Source organism: Magnolia sinica, chromosome 2 (genome assembly GCF_029962835.1).
Source record: "Magnolia sinica isolate HGM2019 chromosome 2, MsV1, whole genome shotgun sequence".
Classification (NCBI taxonomy): domain Eukaryota; kingdom Viridiplantae; phylum Streptophyta; class Magnoliopsida; order Magnoliales; family Magnoliaceae; genus Magnolia; species Magnolia sinica.
The window spans coordinates 136,617,454-136,636,989 of record NC_080574.1 but is presented as its reverse complement, the minus strand read 5'-3'; the positions used below and the strand labels follow the sequence as shown (position 1 = coordinate 136,636,989).

Below are 19,536 nucleotides of genomic sequence, written 5' to 3'. Positions count from 1 at the left end.
CGCCGTGTTCTCATCATCTTAAGGTTGTTTATTAGATTCTTTGCTATTTGAAGGCAATACCAGGAAATTGATCACTATGTTCCAATTACGGGCATTTGAATCTTAGTGGGCATTGTGATGTCGATTGGGCTCGCTCTAGTGACTGGAAGTAAGCAAGTGGATACTGTGTGTTTGTTATGGGCAATCTAATGTCTTGGAAGAATAAGAAGCAAAATGTCGTGGTCTGTTCTTTTGTTGAGGTGGAGTATCGTTCAACAGCTCGTGCTACATGTGAGAAAGTATGGCCCTGTTCTCTTATTAAAAACATTGGGTTTTTGCGTCACTACAACTCTGCTGCATCGCAATGATCAAGATGCATCGTTGTCTGTAATCTGGTTTTTTCATGAAAGAACGAAGCACATAGAGGTTAGCTGTCACTTTTGTGTGAACAATATTCTCCAAGTTGATTTCTACTCTGTTGGTTCGATTGAATAATCAATTAGATGGTATTTTGAAAAAGCTTGCAGTCCTTGGCATCTTCTGGAGATTGTGTAAAATGGATGTATGAGATTTTGTGGATGTGTGTGTTTTGTAATGGGTGCTCTTGCTCCTCTCTACTCAAATCTAGAGTCTGCAGAGCACTGCTCCAACCACTTCACCGTTCATGTGTCCTTTCTGTAAGTGAATTTGAGGGAGTGCACTTGTTAATCTCTAAGCCATTCATTAGGTGGTCACTATGACTAGATGCCCTTGTGTCAAAAATCGGGTTGATCTGGTTATCATATGGACCACATCTTTATGTCGAGTTTGGGTTGTTTGTCAATTTCTTTTAACAGTCCATTTATTTTCTAGTGTGTGGTCCACATTATGATCAGTCTGTCCCGTTCAGTGGGAAAGGAATCTGAGAGGTGGGTCCATATGATAAGAGTCTTGAATATCTTAGATGTTCTAACTTTCCACATGTGAGAGACGATTGGTACTCAGTGGAGTGCACTTAGCATTACCCCTCTCTTACTGTGCTAACAAATTTTGTTTACAGAAACTGCTGGGTTTGCGAGTGTGGAACACAAATGCACCACATGTCACAATATGGCATGTTTGTGTAAGATCTAGGGTGTTCATCACACAATCCCTTTAGTGCGTGCATCTTAGGCCCGCCAGTCATCAAGTTAGCAATACATATAAATTAGTGATTAACTTTCAGTTGTTTATTTATCACTTTAGTGTTGACTTTTTGCTTGAGTGAACACTAGCCTTTCTATTTTACTGACACAAAATAACTGGTTATTTCATCATAAATTAGTTTTATTTTCCAAAATACTAAGCGATGTCTTTATAGGACATTTGCCACTCAATTTATAGTTTAGTCAATGTTCAATATCTTCTTGTCATTATCTTTGTGCTGTCTAATTGGATGATTGTGGACTCCCTCCAGGCCTGCTTTATACTTCATTGCTTGCTATTTCTCATGGAAAGGTTGTCAGGTATGCTCTTTAGTGGGTATCTTTTCCTTCTTTTTTCAACTTAATTGAAAATTTCTCTCCCTACAGAAAGTTAGTCAAGCTCCATTTTTTCTTCTATTGGTCATTTACTTGTCATTTCATGCAGTGTAAATATTTGTCTATCACCTATCTCTGTATTTTGGTTTGGACTTCTGCATTTTCAGGAGACCAACATTAAGGTCCTTGCTTTTTCTTTATTGGAGCGACTTCCAAACTGATTACCAGCAGGATTGCTTTAACCAAGCATGTTTTTTCTATCTCATGAAATTATTCTTTTGGCATTCTTACACTTATATGTTGGTATAGTGCCTGGCCGCTTTTTGTTGAAAGATAATGATGATTTTCGTAAGAAAAGGAGAGAAGGGGAATGATGAGAAATTATCTCCCAAAGCATAAAGAGTGCGGTTCAGAAAGGATTGAGAAACCAAGAAAAGGACAATCAAATGACTTTGTGGGTTTAACCCATTGCATCACTTTTGAATTTTCCTTCTTGAATACATCATTTAGGCTACTAGTTCAATTCTGAAAGGATCTATTGTTCCGTTCCTCCCAAATCGACCTCGAGCCTGCTAGAAGATAATCTCCCCAGGACCTTCCTCTTTTGGCCCACGACACCCCTGGTGACAAGCTATAAACAAGGAGCCAGTTGAATGAGGCATCACCCAGGGTATCCAAACGAGTCTTAGTATCATCTCCCTGAAATCCCTTGAGAAATCACAATGAATGAATAAATGATTCACCGACTCTGCATCCATAAGGCACATAATGCAAGCATTGGGAATGATCATTTGCCTATTCCTAAGTTGATAATTTGTTAAAACTTTATTTCTTGCAACTAGCCTACCGAATCACCGACTCTGCATCCATAAGGCACATAATGCAAGCATTGGGAATGATCATTTAGCTATTCCTAAGTTGATCATTTGTTAAAACTTCATATCTTGCAACTAGCCAACCGAATCAGACAGCTCTTGGTGGGGCTTGATATGACCTTATGCGTCCAGTCAGCATCACTCCCCTGTAAGGAGAATGAGCTGATAAAACCTTGTAGAAAGATTTGATAGAAAATATCACTGGCCTTCCAATTTTCTACACCTATCCACTCCTAACACCAGGGGAAGGATCCAGCATTGTAAAAGATCAGGCAGATTCACCATATACTCAATTTCATCTTCATTACACTTCCTTTGACATGGAGGTGCCTAAACCATTCGATTTCCAAGATAGAAAAGCACTGAGAGATAGGAATATCACAGTCCCTAGCAGCTAAAGTCAGCCCAGGAAAAAGAGGATACTGAGAGGACAATCACTATGCTGCCTGGATGCTATGACTCAAATACCACTCACTGCATGATTTCTAGTGCTGTCTTCAGTTTATTGGATTTTTTTTTTTCTTCTGAACTCCTGGATTTTATATATGAATATTTCATGTATATGAGGAAAAATTCATCATCATCGTCGTCGTCGTCTAAGCCTTATCCCAATTAATTGGCGTCAGCTACATGAATCTTGTTCGCCACTCCACTATCAAGGGCCATAACTTCTGTTAAACCATTGGTCATCAAGTCTTCTCTTGCTACCTCCACCCATGCCCTTTTGGGCCTTTGCCTTGCCCTTTTAGAGCCGTCAACTTAAATACATGAGGAAAAATTGCAAGTGATATATGTTTGTTGTTCTTTAATTGCTCATTATTCGTTATATTTGTGCAGGGTGACCTTCGTGATGTTTTTCATCTCAGACAAACTCTTCTAAGGGCAATTTTTGGACTGTTTAACTTGAAGGTTTGTTGCTCCAACCCTATCTGGAAGATCATTTCTTGAAATAACTTACATGTCTATTTTCTTTTCCAATCAAGGATACACTGATTCTTATCGAAATTAAATCTAGGGTCGAATGGTAAAAAGCAATATTTTTCCTTGAACTTTTAATAGTGCGGATTTGTATACTAGAAGTAGAAGAAAGAAGAAATAAAAGAGTAAAGAGAGAGTTGTGAAAAGAAAGGAAAATAGGACTGTTGGGCAGGACAACCCTTCTCCTCCTATTTATATTAATAATAAGCAAGTAAAAAAGACAGAAACACCCTTAAGTCACAAAAGTAAAAATTTCTCTTAATTCCTAACCAGGAGTATTCCAATTTAACTAAAAAATAGACAAGAAGAGGTGCTAGGTAGGCCGTACAACTGTGTGGCCTACATCTATATCCATTAGGTGGGTATTACGGCTGTACGACCCATGTTTCTCAAGCTTTAACAAATATAATTGATGTAAAAGATTTATATTTTGCTCTAGTTACTTTTGATCTTATTCAATTAAAACTTGTTACAAATTCAAGATTCTTCTTTTATTAGTATTGTTTTGTAGCAATATGCATGAAAGAGGAGGGGATCAAATAGCGCTAGCATCCATCGGCTGTCTAACTCATAGATGGTGACAAAAATATAAAAAATTTCCATGGGATTGCTAGCTCTAGAGCTTGGGCCAATTGTATCTCCTCACTCGTTGTTAATGGGAAAAAGGCTCGTTGACAAAGGTCCCATCTATGAATCCACTGTCTAGTATTATTAAGACTTACTATCGGATGAGGGTCGGAAGAGGCCGAATCTTGACAATCTTAGCCTTCGACTTTTATCTCTTCGGAGGAGGCTGCGAAGCTTGAGTTGCCTATCCGGTTGGAGGAGATTAAGGAGGTAGTGTGGGATTTGGGGAGGGAAAAAGCCCGAGGGCTGGATGGTTTTTCCTTTGGCCCTTTTCTAGACCTTCTGGGACTTGGTTAAGCTGGATCTTTTCGCTTTCATTGAGAATTTTTTTGGCCTTTGGTCGCATTTCGTTGAGTTAGGTTGCTACCTTTTGGCCCTCATCCTAAAGCTGGACGGTACAGATTGCTTGAAAAATTTTAGACCCATCAGTCCTCTCGGCAATCCTTATAAAATAATTGCTAAAATCTTGAGTCAAAGGCTAAGGGTGGTGCTTCCTAAGTTTTTTTTTTTTTCCCTTTCAGAGCGCCTTCATTTAAGGGTGGTAGATTCTTGATAGTACTCTAATTGCACCTATAAATGTTTGGACGCATTCCAGAAGGCGGCTAGGTAGGGTGTGATTTGCAAATTGGACCTTGAAAAAGCTTATGATCACATTGATTGGTTCTTTTTGGATTATATGTTGGTTCGGCTGAATTTTGGAGCTAAGCGGGGACATTGGATTCATTGTTGTGTTTCCTTTGCAAGGTTGTTTGTCTTTATTAATGGTTCTTCGTTTTGTTTCTTTAAAGCCTCTCAGGGCCTTTGTTAGGGAGATCCTCTCTCCCCCTTCCTTTTGTGGTGGTCTTCGAAGCCCTAAGCAAAATGTTGCCTAGAGGTCAAGCCGAGGGTCTATTAAAGGGTTTTGAGGTTGATAATTTTCCTCAATTGATCAGTCACCTCTAGTTTGCCGATGACAACATTTTGTTCTGTGAGGCCGAGGAGTCTATAATGGCTAATATGAGGATCACTATCAGATGGTTTGAGGATGTGTCTGGGTTAAATATTAAACTGGCTAAGAGTGAAATCCTTGGTATTCATGTCTCTCAGGAGGTCTCCCTGTTAGCTGATATATATATATATATATATGTCGGGTTGGGTCCTTCCCATCTTCTTATCTTGGTCTTCCTCCTCTGCCTCGGTAAGCCTGCAGTTCTTCTTTGGGATAAGGTGGTTGAGAGAATGGACAGAAACCTTTCTCCTTAGAGGAGCAACTTGCTTAATTGATGCCCTAAAGCTGTCCGTCTATACTTTGTCCTTGTTTTGATGCCCTAAGGTGGTTCTTGCATGCATTGATAAGCTGAGAAGGGATTTCCTTTGGCAAGTAGGCACCTGCAAGAGGAAATCTCATTTGCTGAATTGGAAAGAGGTCTGTTGATGAGGACATTGATGCAGGGATGAACGTGATGAGGTCGATCACCGTCTTCCTCGAGGATAACTACTTCGAATCCACGGAGCTTCTCCGGACTCCTCACAGAGACTTCTCGAATCCACGAGGAAAAAGCAATAAAAATAGAAATAAAATTCTAAAGAAATTCGTAATTGATTGATTGATTGAAATAAATGAGTTCACAACCCTTTAAACAGGGATACCAAGCAATAGGAGAGAAATCAGAAGCAAACTATAACTAAAACTCCCTAAAATTCGTAACTTACTATAAATAATAAATTTACTTTTATAGTAAGTGTCCTATGTGGCTTAACCACGTTATTCTCCTAATTATTCTAAGCACTTTTCGTGTTGGACACAACTCCTAAAGCCCAACAGATGAAGAGTTAGAAACTTATAATCAAACTAAAACTTACTATTTATAGTAAAAACGGAACTAAACATGGAATTTGGCTGTCGATAGGATGAAATCTCGAAAATTCGGCTTGGGCAACCCGGCTATGCCGGATTGGTTGGCTAAAGTAGCTCGTCCTACCCCAAAATCATATATGGTATGTCGAGTAACTCATTCCTGAGATATGCCTGTTTTAAGGTTCTGACAGTCTTGATGACTTCTGCCTCTGATCGGGCCTTATCTGGTCCATCTTGGACATGAAAGTGTCCAGGACTTGCTCTACATCAGTCCCTTCCACTTCAAAAGAACTCGTCCTCGAGTTCTCGTGCTGCTTCGGTTTATGATACTCCGTCTGGTGCACCGTAATGATACCCGGATCAAAAGTTATGATCAATTTACGGTCCACCTTCTTTTGGTCCAACCATGCTAGGAATGTATCTGTGACATGTTCTGCATCAGACCCCTCTACTTGGAAAAAAGTCGTCCTCGAGTTACTCAAGGGACTTGGTTTATGATTCTGAGATAACTTTTGATGCCGATGTTTATTAACCCTTTTCTTGTACTTGGCATTAGGCTCTTGAGTTGACACAATACATGCACTTATGCTTTCCTTGACTAATATCGATCAGTTCCTTCACTTCTGTCTTCAAGATCTTACATTCCTTTTGATAATGTGGGCAATTAGGTAGACTTATAATTGAGACGGGATCAATGTGGTCTTGTATATCTTGTATGAGAGGCAATTTATTAGGGAGTTCATCTAGCACAATCGCCTTGAACTCCTGCAACACTGGTTTCAAATCCCCTGGGATGTTCACAGGCTCCATATATTCTTTCTTTTTAACTAATGCACATATATCTTTTGTTTCCTCATATTATTTAACAAAGGCCTGTTCAGTTGTGAGAGATTGTTCCTCAACTTTAGAAGTCTTGGGTTGGTTCTCCGTTCCCATGGCGAGAAGGCTAATCTTTCTACCGTCTTTAGTAAATTTAAATACGTTATCCTGACCTCTATGTGTAGCAATAGCATCAATATTATTTTGCCATGGTCGATCAAGTAACATATGACAAACTTCCACGTCGACTACGTCACAAACTACTTGATCCTTATAATTTTTACCAATTGAAAATGAGACAGTACATTGTTCGGTTACCTCTGTTTTGTTGATCTCCTTGATCCATCCAATCATATATGGAGATGGATGTTTTTCTGTTTTCGGTTGTAGTTTTTCCACCATTATTTTCGACATGAGATTGTCACTGCTCCTGACATCGATGATCACATTGCAGACTTTTTGGCTTACAGTGCACTTCGTTCGAAAGATGTTGTCTCGCTGTAATTCTATTTCTACCTTTGGTATGTATAATGGCTTCCTCACGATCAAAGTGGTGGCTTGCGATCTACCATCATCTGATGGTGCTTTGAAGAAATCGGGGTTGTGTTGTACAACAACCACGGGCGGTTGAGCATCACTTTGAGCTCGGGGCGGAATTAGCGCATCCGTAATACGGTTGAGAGTTGCCTGCAGCCCTTGCATGGTTAACTGACTCTCCCGGTGGGAAGCTTTTATTCTTTCCGAAAGATAACGAATCCCTGGATCACCGTCCACAAGAATTTTGTTCATACCTTTGTTGTTTGCCATTGGCCTGAGGGGAGTACTCGCTTCGATACCAATTGACGCAGGGATGAACGTGATGAGGTCGATCACCGTCTTCCTCAAGGATAACTACTCCGAATCCACGGACCTTCTCTGGACTCATAAAGACTTCTCGAATCCACGAGGAAAAAGCAATAAAAATAGAAATAAAATTCTAAAGAAATTTGTAATTGATTGATTGATTGAAATAAATGAGTTCACAACCCTTTAAATAGGGATTCCAAGTAATAGGAGAGAAATCAGAAACAAACTATAACTAAAACTCCCTAAAATTCGTAACTTACTATAAATAGTAAATTTACTTTTATAGTAAGTGTCCTATGTGGCTTAACCACGTTATTCTCCTAATTATTCTAGGCACTTTTCATGTTGGACACAACTCCTAAAGCCCAACGGATGAAGAGTTATAATCAAACTAAAACTTACTATTTATAGCAAAAATGGAGCTAAACATGGAATTTGGCCGTTGATAGGATGGAATCTCACAAATTCGGCGTGGGCAACCTGGCTATGCCGGGTTGGTTGGCTAAAGTTGTTCGTCTTACCTCAAAATCATATATGGCACGTTGAGTAACTCATTTCGGTTTGTGAGATATGCCTGTTTTAAGGTTCTGATAGTCTTGATGACTTCTACCTCGGATCGGGCCTTCTCTGGTCCATCTTGGATATGAAAGTGTCCGCGACCCGATCTACATCAGACATGAAAGCACCATTCAGAGTCTACCAGAGGAGGAGATCATCACCGGTTTCCTTTTAAATGGATCACTACTACGTGGGCCCGAGTGGGCCAGGTGGACCATTTTGAAGACCCTACATGCATTTGATGCATCTTCGAAGACCCTACACTAGGAAGATACATGTGGGCTGCATTCTTGAGGAGTTGGGACCATTGGATCGAGAGGGGGTGACGATCAAACTATTAGATCAAGTGGACCTCTCAATCGCACGGTTGGATCATTGTGATCTTTGATCACTTTGATAATAGCATTAGGATAGTTTATTTTATTGGTTAGGTTTTAGATTTCATTAGTTATTTTTGTTTGAGTTGTATTTAATTTTAATTTTGAGTAAGTAGGACATAAGTGGAACACATTTGATCTGAGAGAGTATTTTGGTCGGAACCCAAAATTGAGTCTTATTTCAAGGCAAAGGGGGGAACGGCCAGCAGTAATGACTGATTTTATTAAATAAAAATTCGGATTCTTCTTCTTGGAAGTCTCTCTCACATGTGAATTGAGATCCTCAAGTGATTTGAGCTATTTTGGGTGCGAAATCCAAGTGTGTGAAGCCCAAACCTCTCCTTCATCATCATCTTCACGATAAGGTATTCTCTCTCTCTCTCTCTCTCTCTCTCTCTCTCTCTCTCTCTCTCTCTCTCCCTTTTCCTTCAAATCCTTCTTCTTCTTCCTCTCTTAACCCCATCCACCAACCCAACCCATCTTTTGTACGCCCCCTTAACCTATCCCTCTTCTCTTTCTTCTTCGATCCATTTTTCTCCTTTTATAAACCCTAAATCCCTAAGCCTTATTTCTAAACCCTAACCCTAATTCCTATTTTCCCCAACTTCAAAAAAACCCTAAACCCAAAATCCCCAATTCTCATGGACCCTAAATTCCCAAATCTCAAATCTTCCCTTCCAACCTAGTCTTAGAACCAACAAGTCAACCCCTTGAGTGTGGATTGTGTCTATGCTAAGTTGGAAGTTCTATCGTTCTATTGGAATTAGTTTTAATTGATTTATATGATTTCATAGCATGCGGGCATGTGATTTAGGTTGAATAAAATTTTATTTCCTATTGTTTACTCGTAATCTTCTAGTAGGTTAACATTTTTTGTTACTTGAATTACTTTATGGACTCTTTGGTAATTTCCATGTTGCATGCTAGCATTAAATCATGTGTTATGCATCATCTGTCGTCCTTTTGATGAGGGGGATGCATAGGGCATCTTGATGTTGTTAACTCGGCCTTGCTGAGCAAGTGAGTTCGGCTCTTTGGTGTGGAGCTGTGGTAGAAATTCATTGCTGCGAAGTATAGCTCTTCCCCCATCGGCTGGTGGATCAAAGAAACATCTTTGTATCGCGGCTCCTTCCTTTGGAGGGTTGTCGCTTGAGTCGCCCCTAAGGTGTTTTAAGGTTTTAGCTTGGCTGTGGGGGAGGGGACAAGGGTTAGATTTTGGGAGGTCGTTTGGTGCGGAAACCCTTCACTTCAATTGTCCTTTGGGAGGATGTTTTGTGGGGGAGGGGACAAGGGTTAGATTTTGGGAGGACGTTTCCTGCTCCGGCTAGTCTATGCCCTGTGGCTGATATCTCTGTTGCTGGTTGCTTCTCGAGCTTGGATTCTGGGGGTGTATGGATTCCCCCCTTCTATCGGGACATGATGCTGAATTCGATGATTTGGCCTGTCTTCTCTCTTGTTTGCATGGGATTTCGTTCTCTCCGGGCGTGGAAGATTCTCTCTTTTGGCGATTTTGCATGTTTGGAAGATTAGGGATTGGGTGCCCTGAGTTTTTTTTGTTTGTGGGGTTGGGTTTCCCGAGTGTTTGTCGTATTTTCCATTTTTTTTTTCCTTTTTATTTTATTTTATTTTCTTTCTTTGGTTTTGTTTTTGTCTTCCTTTCTTTTTTCTAGCTTTTGGCCCTAATAAATTTGCATCATCTTTCGGAAAAAAAAAAGTTGTAAAGGGAGGAGGTAGAACTTGTAATTGCATCAGGACACTTGGACAATCTAATCGCTGAATGCAGACTATCATTTGGTCCATACTACATTTCATGGGCTGCTGTGCAAAAATCACTTCGATCAGGTGATTTGCATACGACTTTGGTTATGCATAATATTAGACTAGAAACACTAGATCTTTTGGTTGGTTATCAAGTGAACTTATTACACGAAGTTATTCTAGTAGAATGCATGAAGTAATTGGCAAGCAATGCCTTTGAGTTGCATCACCAAAATGTTCGTCATTGTTAGTACTCCATAAGTATTATATAACTCAGTTTTCTGTAGTTACGTGTGCTGTAAGATTCTCCAATCTTTGGGGTATTCTGGATTCAGAAACATTGTTTGTGAGTTTCCTTGAGATGCTATGTTAACCCTTTTTTTTTTTTTGTTAAAAAAAAAAAATTAAATTTTTTTAACACCACATGGACTACAGCGTTCAAATTGTCTGTGATTAGCCATTGCTTGTAGAACATAGTTGAGGTAGATGTACTAAAACTAGCTGATAGTTGGTTCTTGTATTATTATGTATGTTCGTATTATATGTGCGCTCCTGTGTGGTTGTTTCTTTGTCTCAATGTCTTCATTAGAGCTGTACAAGAGTTGAGCTAGCGTTGTCAGCTCGCTTGACTCGACTCGGAAAAGCTCGACTCACCTCGGTTCGAAATTTGATTCGGACCGAGTCGAGCTAGTTTTTGGAGCTCAAAAAAATTTCAAGCCGAGTTCGAGCTTGCCCAAGCTCAACTTGATTCGGATCAAACCTCAACTTGAATAGACTTGGATCGAACCTCAACTCGAGTAGACTCGGATCGAATCGGCTCAGTGACTCTGTTATTTTGATATTGATGCTGCTTGCCGAGTGTTTGATGAAATGACTCAACGAAGTGTTGTTTTGGGTGCATGCATTCTTCGCGGAATCGGCTAGTGGCGAGGAAAGAATGGACACGAAACAAATCACTACAAAAAAAAAAAAAAACTTTACATTATAAAATTGCCCTCATATCTTGATTTTGATTCTGCCCGCCAAGTGTTTGATGGAATACCTGGAAACTGCTGTTACTGTTTTGCATTCTGTGAGAAATTGAAGATGTAGTCTATGTGTTTGAGAAAATGTCGCAGAGGCTCGAATTCGGCTCGAACTGGCCCGAGCTGCTGACCGAGCCGAGCCAAGTTGGCCATCAAGCTCGAGGACCGAGCCCAGCCGAGTTCTAGCTGGGGTTAGCTATTGGCCAAGCTGAGTTTGAGCTGGGGTTAGCTACTGGCCGAGCCGAGTTTGAGCTGGGGTTAGCTACTGGCCGAGCCGAGCCGAGCCGAGCCGTGCCAAGCTCGACTCGGTGACTCGTGTACGGCTCTAGTCTTCATAGAAATACTTTTAGCGAGAAGTAACCAGTGATTACTATTGTGGAAGCGAAACTGATGGGATTGAGGTGTGGGAAATGTTTATATCTAACTTGTTCACATGTGAAGGACTTGTGTGTGCTCCATCAGCTGATAATGCCATATGATGCTACCCTTTTTTTTTTTTTTCCAGTTGTCATCAATTGATTTTATCTTGTTTTTATTTTTCAAATTTGGTTTGAATGCTTGCCTTTGCTTTGTTATCAGGAAATCCTACCTTCAGTTTGTCTTATTTATGTTTTGGCATGTTGGTTTAAGTGAGATGTCCTCTTGTGTAGGAACCCTTTGTTTTAAATGAGCGGATGGTGATGCTCTTGCCAGCAGCTATTTTTTCTCTTTGTGCTGGTTGCACACACTTTCCGTCTTATTCAAGGCAGTCATTCATGTTAAACTCTTATATTGATATTCTTGAAGCTGAGGACTGGACGAAGGTATGCTTTTTATCCCATGTTGTATCTTTGTGTCTAACTTCTGGTTTTCATACTACCTGGGGGATACTGGGTTGATTCTGTAAATGGGAACTGTGGTTGTAGACAGAAGACCATGACCAAGGACTGGTGAATGAGCTTTCTGAATGCTCGGTGGAAGTTTTGGCAGAAATTGAGCCAGGATGTTGTGTTGAGGTGCGAAATGTTGGGTTCTGGAAGTGTTTCATTCAAAATATGGTTCCATTTGATATCTAATTTTTGGGCATGCAATGGTTCATTTTAGGTGTCCCAAACTGAACGCTATCATAATTTGCGCCTTCCACGACAAGTAAGGCATCCATTAATGCAGGAAATGGAAGATTATTTTCTAACAACTGTAACTTCAGATCAAGAGATTGAAAAGAAGTCACTGTCAGAGCTCTTCTTTTCATGTGCTTTCTTATCCAATTTCATCTATGTTTCAATGTTAACCAGGTAGTCTCCACTCTGGGTTTAAATCTGATTCTACTGAAAATTTTATTGTTGAGGAACTTGCCGTAAACTTGCTGTTCCTGGTTTATCGTTGACTGTTATCTTTGATGTGAAAATATTAAGGCCCTGTTTGGTAGACACTGAAAAATGAGTTCATCTCATTTTAATTAACAGTAGTGATGTATTAAAGGTCACAATCTCTGATACACTAAATGTTAAACTCATTTTTATTATTATCAAAGATTGAGATCTCTAGTACATAATTATTGTTAACTAAAAGGAGAAGAATTCATTTTTAGGCATCTACCAGAAGGGGCTAAATTGTTTGGTGAAAGTGTAGTTATCGACTTGGTGGGTTGCATAAAATCCAGCATTTACTTTCACATGATAATCATGAATTAGCTGAATCTTTTTTTTTTTTTTTTTTTGTCTTGATGCCACTATGTAAATGATTCAAGCTGCTATTTTGAGCATTTAATCATGATTACCGCTAAGACAATTTGCTGTCTACTCACGACATGTATTCGTTAGGATTTTAGAAATGTGGAAGCTTAAACTTCTGAAAAACAATCGATTTAAAACATGCCCCTAAGGATCCCCATGTAGAATATAAATCAAAATCCAAAAGCCATAAACAAATCACATACCTTGGTTTGTCATCCGTTAATTATGATGTAGACAATGCTAATGCCTATTCTCTAAAGTAGGAGATCTCTCCCCGATCTATCCCAGATGAAGGAGAAAGAGGAGAGCCAACATACCAGGGTATCCCAAATCGGTTACGTATCGTCCCTAACGGCCGATACGTAACGGTAACGGTGGGACCCGTTACGCGATACGGGGTCGAAACGGCCGTTACGGATTTCTGTGACCGTAACGGCCGTTACGAAAAAACAAAAAAACCAAAAAAAAAAAAAACCTTACCTTTTTTTGCTTTTTTCTCTTCTTCTTCTTCTTCTTCTTCTTCTTCTTCTCGAGCAGCTGCGGCTGCGGCTGCGGCTTCTCGCGGCTTCTTCCTGTTCTTCTTCTTCTTCTTCCTCTCTCTCTCTCTCTCACTCTCTCTCCTTCCTGTTCTTCTTCTTCTTCCTCTCTCTCTCAATCTCTTCTTTCCCCCTTTCCCTCTTTTTTTCTTTTCTTTCTTTCCCTCTGTTTTTTCTTTTCGTTTCCCTCTCTCCTTTTTCTGCAGCAACTGACTGCTGTAGGTACGTGTCACGCAAAGACGAGCGCTGACACTCCTCGAGCTCCGAGTTGTACGAACGGTTCAAAGGAGATCAAAGTTATATCGGCTCCACGGCGATGTATTTATCACATCTACACCGTTCATCTATTTTCAGAGATCATTTTAGAGCACCAGCCAAAAAATAAATTATATCCAGAGATCATGTGGACCACGCCAAAAATAGCAGCAGAGATAATGATTTTCACAATTAATTCGTAGGGCGCACGGTAATGTTTATTGGGCCCCCCGTAATATATATATTTTACCCATATCGTCCATCCATTTTGCCACGTCATTTTAAGCCAGGATTCAAAAAATTAATAATATCCAAATCTCAGGTGGACCACACCATAGAAAATAATGGTTATAGAATGCTCACCATTAAAAATTACTTAAAGTCCATTGTAATGTTTATTTTCAATCTAACCTGTTAATTGGGTCACATTGACGTGGATGAAGGGAAAACACACATGTCAGCTTGATCTAAAACTTTTCTAGCCCCCAATAAATTTTTAACGGTGAACGTTTAATTATTGTTGTTTCTTATGGTGCAATCTACCTGAGCTTTGGATGTGCCTCATTTTTGGGCTCATGCCCTAAAATTATTTGGCAAAATAGATGGATGGTGTAGATATAACACATTCATCACGGGTTAGGCCCAAAAAACTTTGACACGTGTGCTGCACTTTACATCCGAGTCCCTCATAATTCAAGCTTTAAAAAATTGTACACGAGACATATATTAACTTGAAATTTAACAATTAAATTTTAGACTGCAATTGCTAACTCACAATGCCAAAATCAAATTATTTGAATAGTTTTAATTATTAATTTGTGAACTTTTATTTTTTAAAATAGGGCCTTTTGATTTTTTATTTTTATTTATGATTCACTATCCAATAAATGTCCACCAATTTATAAGTGGGATAATCACAATAAATGGCATGAATTTGAGGCTGATTTGGAGAATAGATTGGTCCTCCAAGTCAGCCCCAAATTGGCAACGCCATCTACCTAAATTTAATTTCATTTTTTTAAAGAACTATTGGGAGAAATGATATCAAGTTGTTAAGTATATAAATTACATATTTAAAAAATTAAATATATGAATTTTGTAGTCAAATTCAAATTACCTGGTTAAAAAATTAATCAGACAGTCCGATACAACTTCTTACCAAAGAGTGGACCGTTACACCACTATAAACATGTTCCAATTTATAAATGAATGCATATTTGGAATGCTTAGAATATTTCGGATTTAATCCATATTTTTTCATATTTTTTTGGCAAAAAAAAAATAAATTGCACCGTTACGGGCCGTTACACCCCTGTATCACTGTTACGCCCCCGTATCCGTATCGGTTTCGGAGGGCACCGTTACGCCAACCGATACCGATACGGGACACCTTGCAACATACACAGCCCAGTAATAGGGTCTGGATGATTCTAAAATGGAGAGCCGTCCACTAGGTGGGGTCCACACATGGAACCACACGAGTGATGGATGAAGGATGAGATGATTCTCTCGTTCTTCTCCTCTTCCCTCTCTTGTTTTCTCTCTAGGTGATGCCTAAGGGATAGGGATGTCTAACACTGGGTTCTCTCCCTCTAGGAGACGATCTATATATAAAGAGATAGGCCTGTTTGGGAGCGTGGATTTGGAACCCCCTGGATTTGAAATCCTCCTATTGTGTTTGGCACTCTGGATTGGGAATCAACTTTAATCCAAAAGTAGCTATGCATGGTATATTTACAGGGGTTTGAATTTAATTACTAAATCAACTTTAATATCTCTAATTAGTGATGTATGTAATGTTTGACACAATGGTTGTAATAAGCCCGCTTAAATATATGCTTTGCCCGAAAATGATGAAATTCCAAGTCTCAGATGGGCCACAAGCACAAGATCATGTCCGGGTGACTAACCAACGATTTTTAACCGTTGATTTACATGGACAATGTTCGGACGGTGCTGATCATCATTTTAAAGTAATTATAGTGATGCAATTGATAATCTAATTGTTTTGGGATATCATTAGTGGGCCATGTGCCCAATAGAATAATTGTTTGGTGACACACATGTTACACATGCAACTCTTGGAAGGATTTTAGAGGTAACCTAAGTTCTCACCATGGATTTCAAATCCCCTGAAATCCCCTGGATTTGAAACCCTCTCTTTGAGGGGATTTGAAACCCCAAGTTACTTTATGGTGCCAAACAACCAGGGGATTTGAAATCCCCTCAAATCCCCCCAAATCCATGGTGCCAAACAACCCCTCAGGGTTTCAAGGGATGCACTTGTTATAATACAGCTCATCCCCCTGTTGTCTTAAAAGCTGTTGTGCGATAGTACGCATATACATTTTCTATCTTGAGAATCACGAGCTCCTGTCTAGAACTACAAGCCCATTCCACCCCTTCAGAGTTGGCAATGACATCGTTGAGGATGAATCTGTTGGCAATAAATCTTGTTTGTTCCTTTTAATAATCTTGGGAAGGATGTGATGAAGCCTCAAGGTTAACAAAAACCTTTGCCTTGCTCAAACTTCTATATGCTGTACCAAATCAAAAGTCCATGATCCTGCTTATCCATGTACCTAAATTGATTGGATCCCTCCACTAACCATGGCCATCCACCCTTAATCCAATACAATGCAAATCAATAGGTGGACCAAAGATCTTAACCATTGGATATCCATCGAGTGCGATTAAAACATTTTTAACTGTCAAAACAAAAGATCGACAGTTGAAAGAATTTTTGAAAACATTTAAAGCTAGTTTAGTGCTAAGCCTAGCTATAAAGCAACTTGGTGGATGATCCCATCATCAAGATCTAAGTATGTTCCTAGGAAACTACTGGATACCTTGTTGGATCATATGGACCTCAACCATTTCCTAATGGATACGCCCAACCACACCCATATATGGAGCCACCTAAGTAACGTCATGAGGGCCAAAGCATATTATACTAGGAACTTGAACTCCCCATTTGTCCCCAAGTTTAAGGATTTGTCAAAATTGTTACATACATAGTCAATCTGGCGAGGCATGATGGGTTTCTCGATCTAAAGACTTGAAGAAGCAATCCTCCAATGCAACTATCCAAAGGGTCTAATAACAAGATTCTATAGCCATGAATTCTCACACTCAAAAGTGGGGTAGAACAAATTGGCACCAACTCGTCTTTAAGCCCAATGGTGGAGACTTTCCATCCCAACTCATCATTGGTCCCCTCACACATGATTACCACACGAGTATATGTTTTAAATAGCTTAGTTATGCCACGTAGTGGTATGTAAGTGTAACATCCCGAATTTTCATGGTCCGATTACGTACTCGTGCCTGAGAATTCCGGGTGTTAATAATGTAAAACTTAGATGCTTCAAAATTGCACCTTTAAAAAAAAATAAATTCACATCCAGATACATTTACGAAGGTAACCATTCACGAGAGTAAAATCAACTATATTTATTATTCCATTAGAGTAAAAGAATTCAACAAATCATCAAATGCCCTCTTAATGAGAGCTTATTACATTATCAAAGTTTGCAGCGGAAAATAAATAAAACAATTCGTGGTGATATCCTTCTTTATTCGAAGGAATCTTCCATAAAATGATTATCGTCCGTAACATCAACCTGTAATACACTTGCAATATTTGTATGGTTGGAGAGGGCAATGCCCTACTCATAGTGGTGGTTGTCTTTTAAAGTTTACAATGATTCAAGTGATTCATGAGAATAACAGAAGGGTCCTGATACATCTTATAATCCTCAAATACAACTGGTATCGGTATGCGTAAACATTCTATATGAAATGCATGCCTAGCAAAGTATGTGTGGTCCATCACACTCAACGATCATTATCACAATGTGGCAAGTAGTTCAAAATATCCGACTAGCCCTGCATTCTCACACTACGGAGATTCGTCGGCATGTCCAACGTTAACGTGGATTTATGCAAACGTCTCAAGGCGACACAACAATGCGATTGGAAGATTTACGTGACACGATGTGTTCATGGAGCGACTATTTGCGACATCCAATCTCGAGAAGTGATGTAACACGCATGGCGATCTACTTACATCGATTGTGCACCACTACCAAACCCACGGAATTACGTGCCGACCAAGAGGGCTGCTACTCAACGCATTACGTCTACGATATTATACCGATCACTAGAAGTGAGATTTCCAACATTATATTTGTGTGACAAGGTAATAACGTGATAATTTAAATTGTGCAATAGTCATTTATAAGGTGATGATTCACAATAATAAAACTTGAAGCATGTAAGAATAAGATAATCAAATCAAATTATCGCAAAATTTAAAGAAAAAACCCTCACTTTAGCCTTAGATCTAGGTAGATCTCGATGTAGGAAAGTTTCTACATGAATCATAACAACGCTTGAACAAGAGGGAGACACCACATGTGTGGAGGAAGAGAATAATGGGCGACTACGCTTTCTCTTTCTCTCTCTTTCCTTCTCTTTCTCTTTCCCTTTTCCTTTCTCTTTATCTTTCTTGAACGTGGGATCATGGGCGTGTAAGAGAAGGGGATGCACTCCTTTTATAAAGGATTGGGCGTGTGAGAGGGGGTGCGTTTCACATCTTACTTGGATTGGGTTTCTCCAATTTGACCTTTTCTAGCAATCTTTTTTTAAATCTAATTCGTCTAGTGTATCGGGATTGTCGAATAGGGCCGGGGTATATGGTTTTCTTAGTGATCGGAAATTTATATTGGCATATCTTGAAAATTCTCCTAACGGGTGCCAAAACGAACTTAATCTCAAATAACGGTCCACACTTAATGATTAGGGCCCAATTTTAGGAGAAATGTGTAGTTTAGATAGGCAAACGGTTGGACAAAAGTTGGTAGTTGATTAATGGTGGAAAATGCCTAAATCTGAGATTTCACCTTTTGCACCAAAAGGAAGGAACTGGCTTCAACATTCAACGGTGTAGGATCATAGATCGGGGTCTAAATTTTGTATAACCTCGTAGTCATATGAGACCAAAGTGTGGTCCAAATTTGAGTTGCGATGGACAGTAGGAAGTGATTAAATTGGAAGATCCAGATTTATTAGGAGTTGGTAAGCCTCGAAAGGATAAATTCGTGCCTAAGGAAAAGCCTACCAGAATGGGGCCTTCATATTTCACACTTGTTCCATATTATGTGTAATCCAAGTCATTTACATGAAGAGAAATATCCTACCACGATTACCCACGAGGTTTTTTTACTAGATGGACACCAAAATCAACGGTTAAGGGGTTGATTTGTCAATTGGGACACTTTTACTATAATCTAAGGGCTGAAATTTGACATGTATGGTTAATTTATAATACATAGGCATGGTATAAAATTTCACATCAAACGGTTTATGAGAGCTATGTGATCTAGAATTCAAGGGTATAGGTTAATGTCATTTTCGTAACTATTGCTGATATAGGAGTTTTGGAAAATCTAATGGTTATACATGGTTATAGGCACGTTTCTAAGTAATTCTTATAAAAAAATTTCTATATAAATCATTATAAATAAAGAATTATTCACCAAATTAATTAAGAGAATGCACATATATCAACCAACATCATGGATGATCAGATGACATGTTAAAAATATAAAAACTTAATGGTTAGTTCTCTGATCATGTATGTAAGTGGGTGTACGGTCAGTTTTGTAAACGGATGATCACAAGTGGTTTTTGGAATGATCAAGAGGCAATATTATACCGTTAGATTCAAGTGACTTGTTCACATGTGTAAGTTTTTCAGATTGTAGTTTTGATGGTGGGTTAAGCATATTCATAGGTGGTGAACAAGATAAACGGATTAGAATTTCAATTTGGTGTGTAAGAGCGGATGC

The 19,536-nt window shown here is 39.2% G+C and overlaps 1 protein-coding gene across 7 annotated transcripts in view; it reads left to right on the top strand.

The window, feature by feature from the left end:
- LOC131237824 (serine/threonine-protein kinase ATM) overlaps window positions 1-19,536 on the top strand; it is a 158,265-nt gene that overhangs the window by 28,584 nt on the left and 110,145 nt on the right. For all 7 annotated transcript variants that reach the window (XR_009167429.1, XR_009167430.1, XM_058235830.1 and 4 more), the window contains 5 exons: window positions 1,415-1,463; window positions 3,191-3,262; window positions 11,829-11,981; window positions 12,084-12,173; window positions 12,262-12,452. Coding sequence is in view for 5 of the 7 variants with exons in the window: in XM_058235830.1 (XP_058091813.1) it covers window positions 1,415-1,463; window positions 3,191-3,262; window positions 11,829-11,981; window positions 12,084-12,173; window positions 12,262-12,452 (555 nt within the window). In the remaining 2 variants the exon portion in view is untranslated. The remainder of the gene's footprint in view (window positions 1-1,414; window positions 1,464-3,190; window positions 3,263-11,828; window positions 11,982-12,083; window positions 12,174-12,261; window positions 12,453-19,536) is intronic.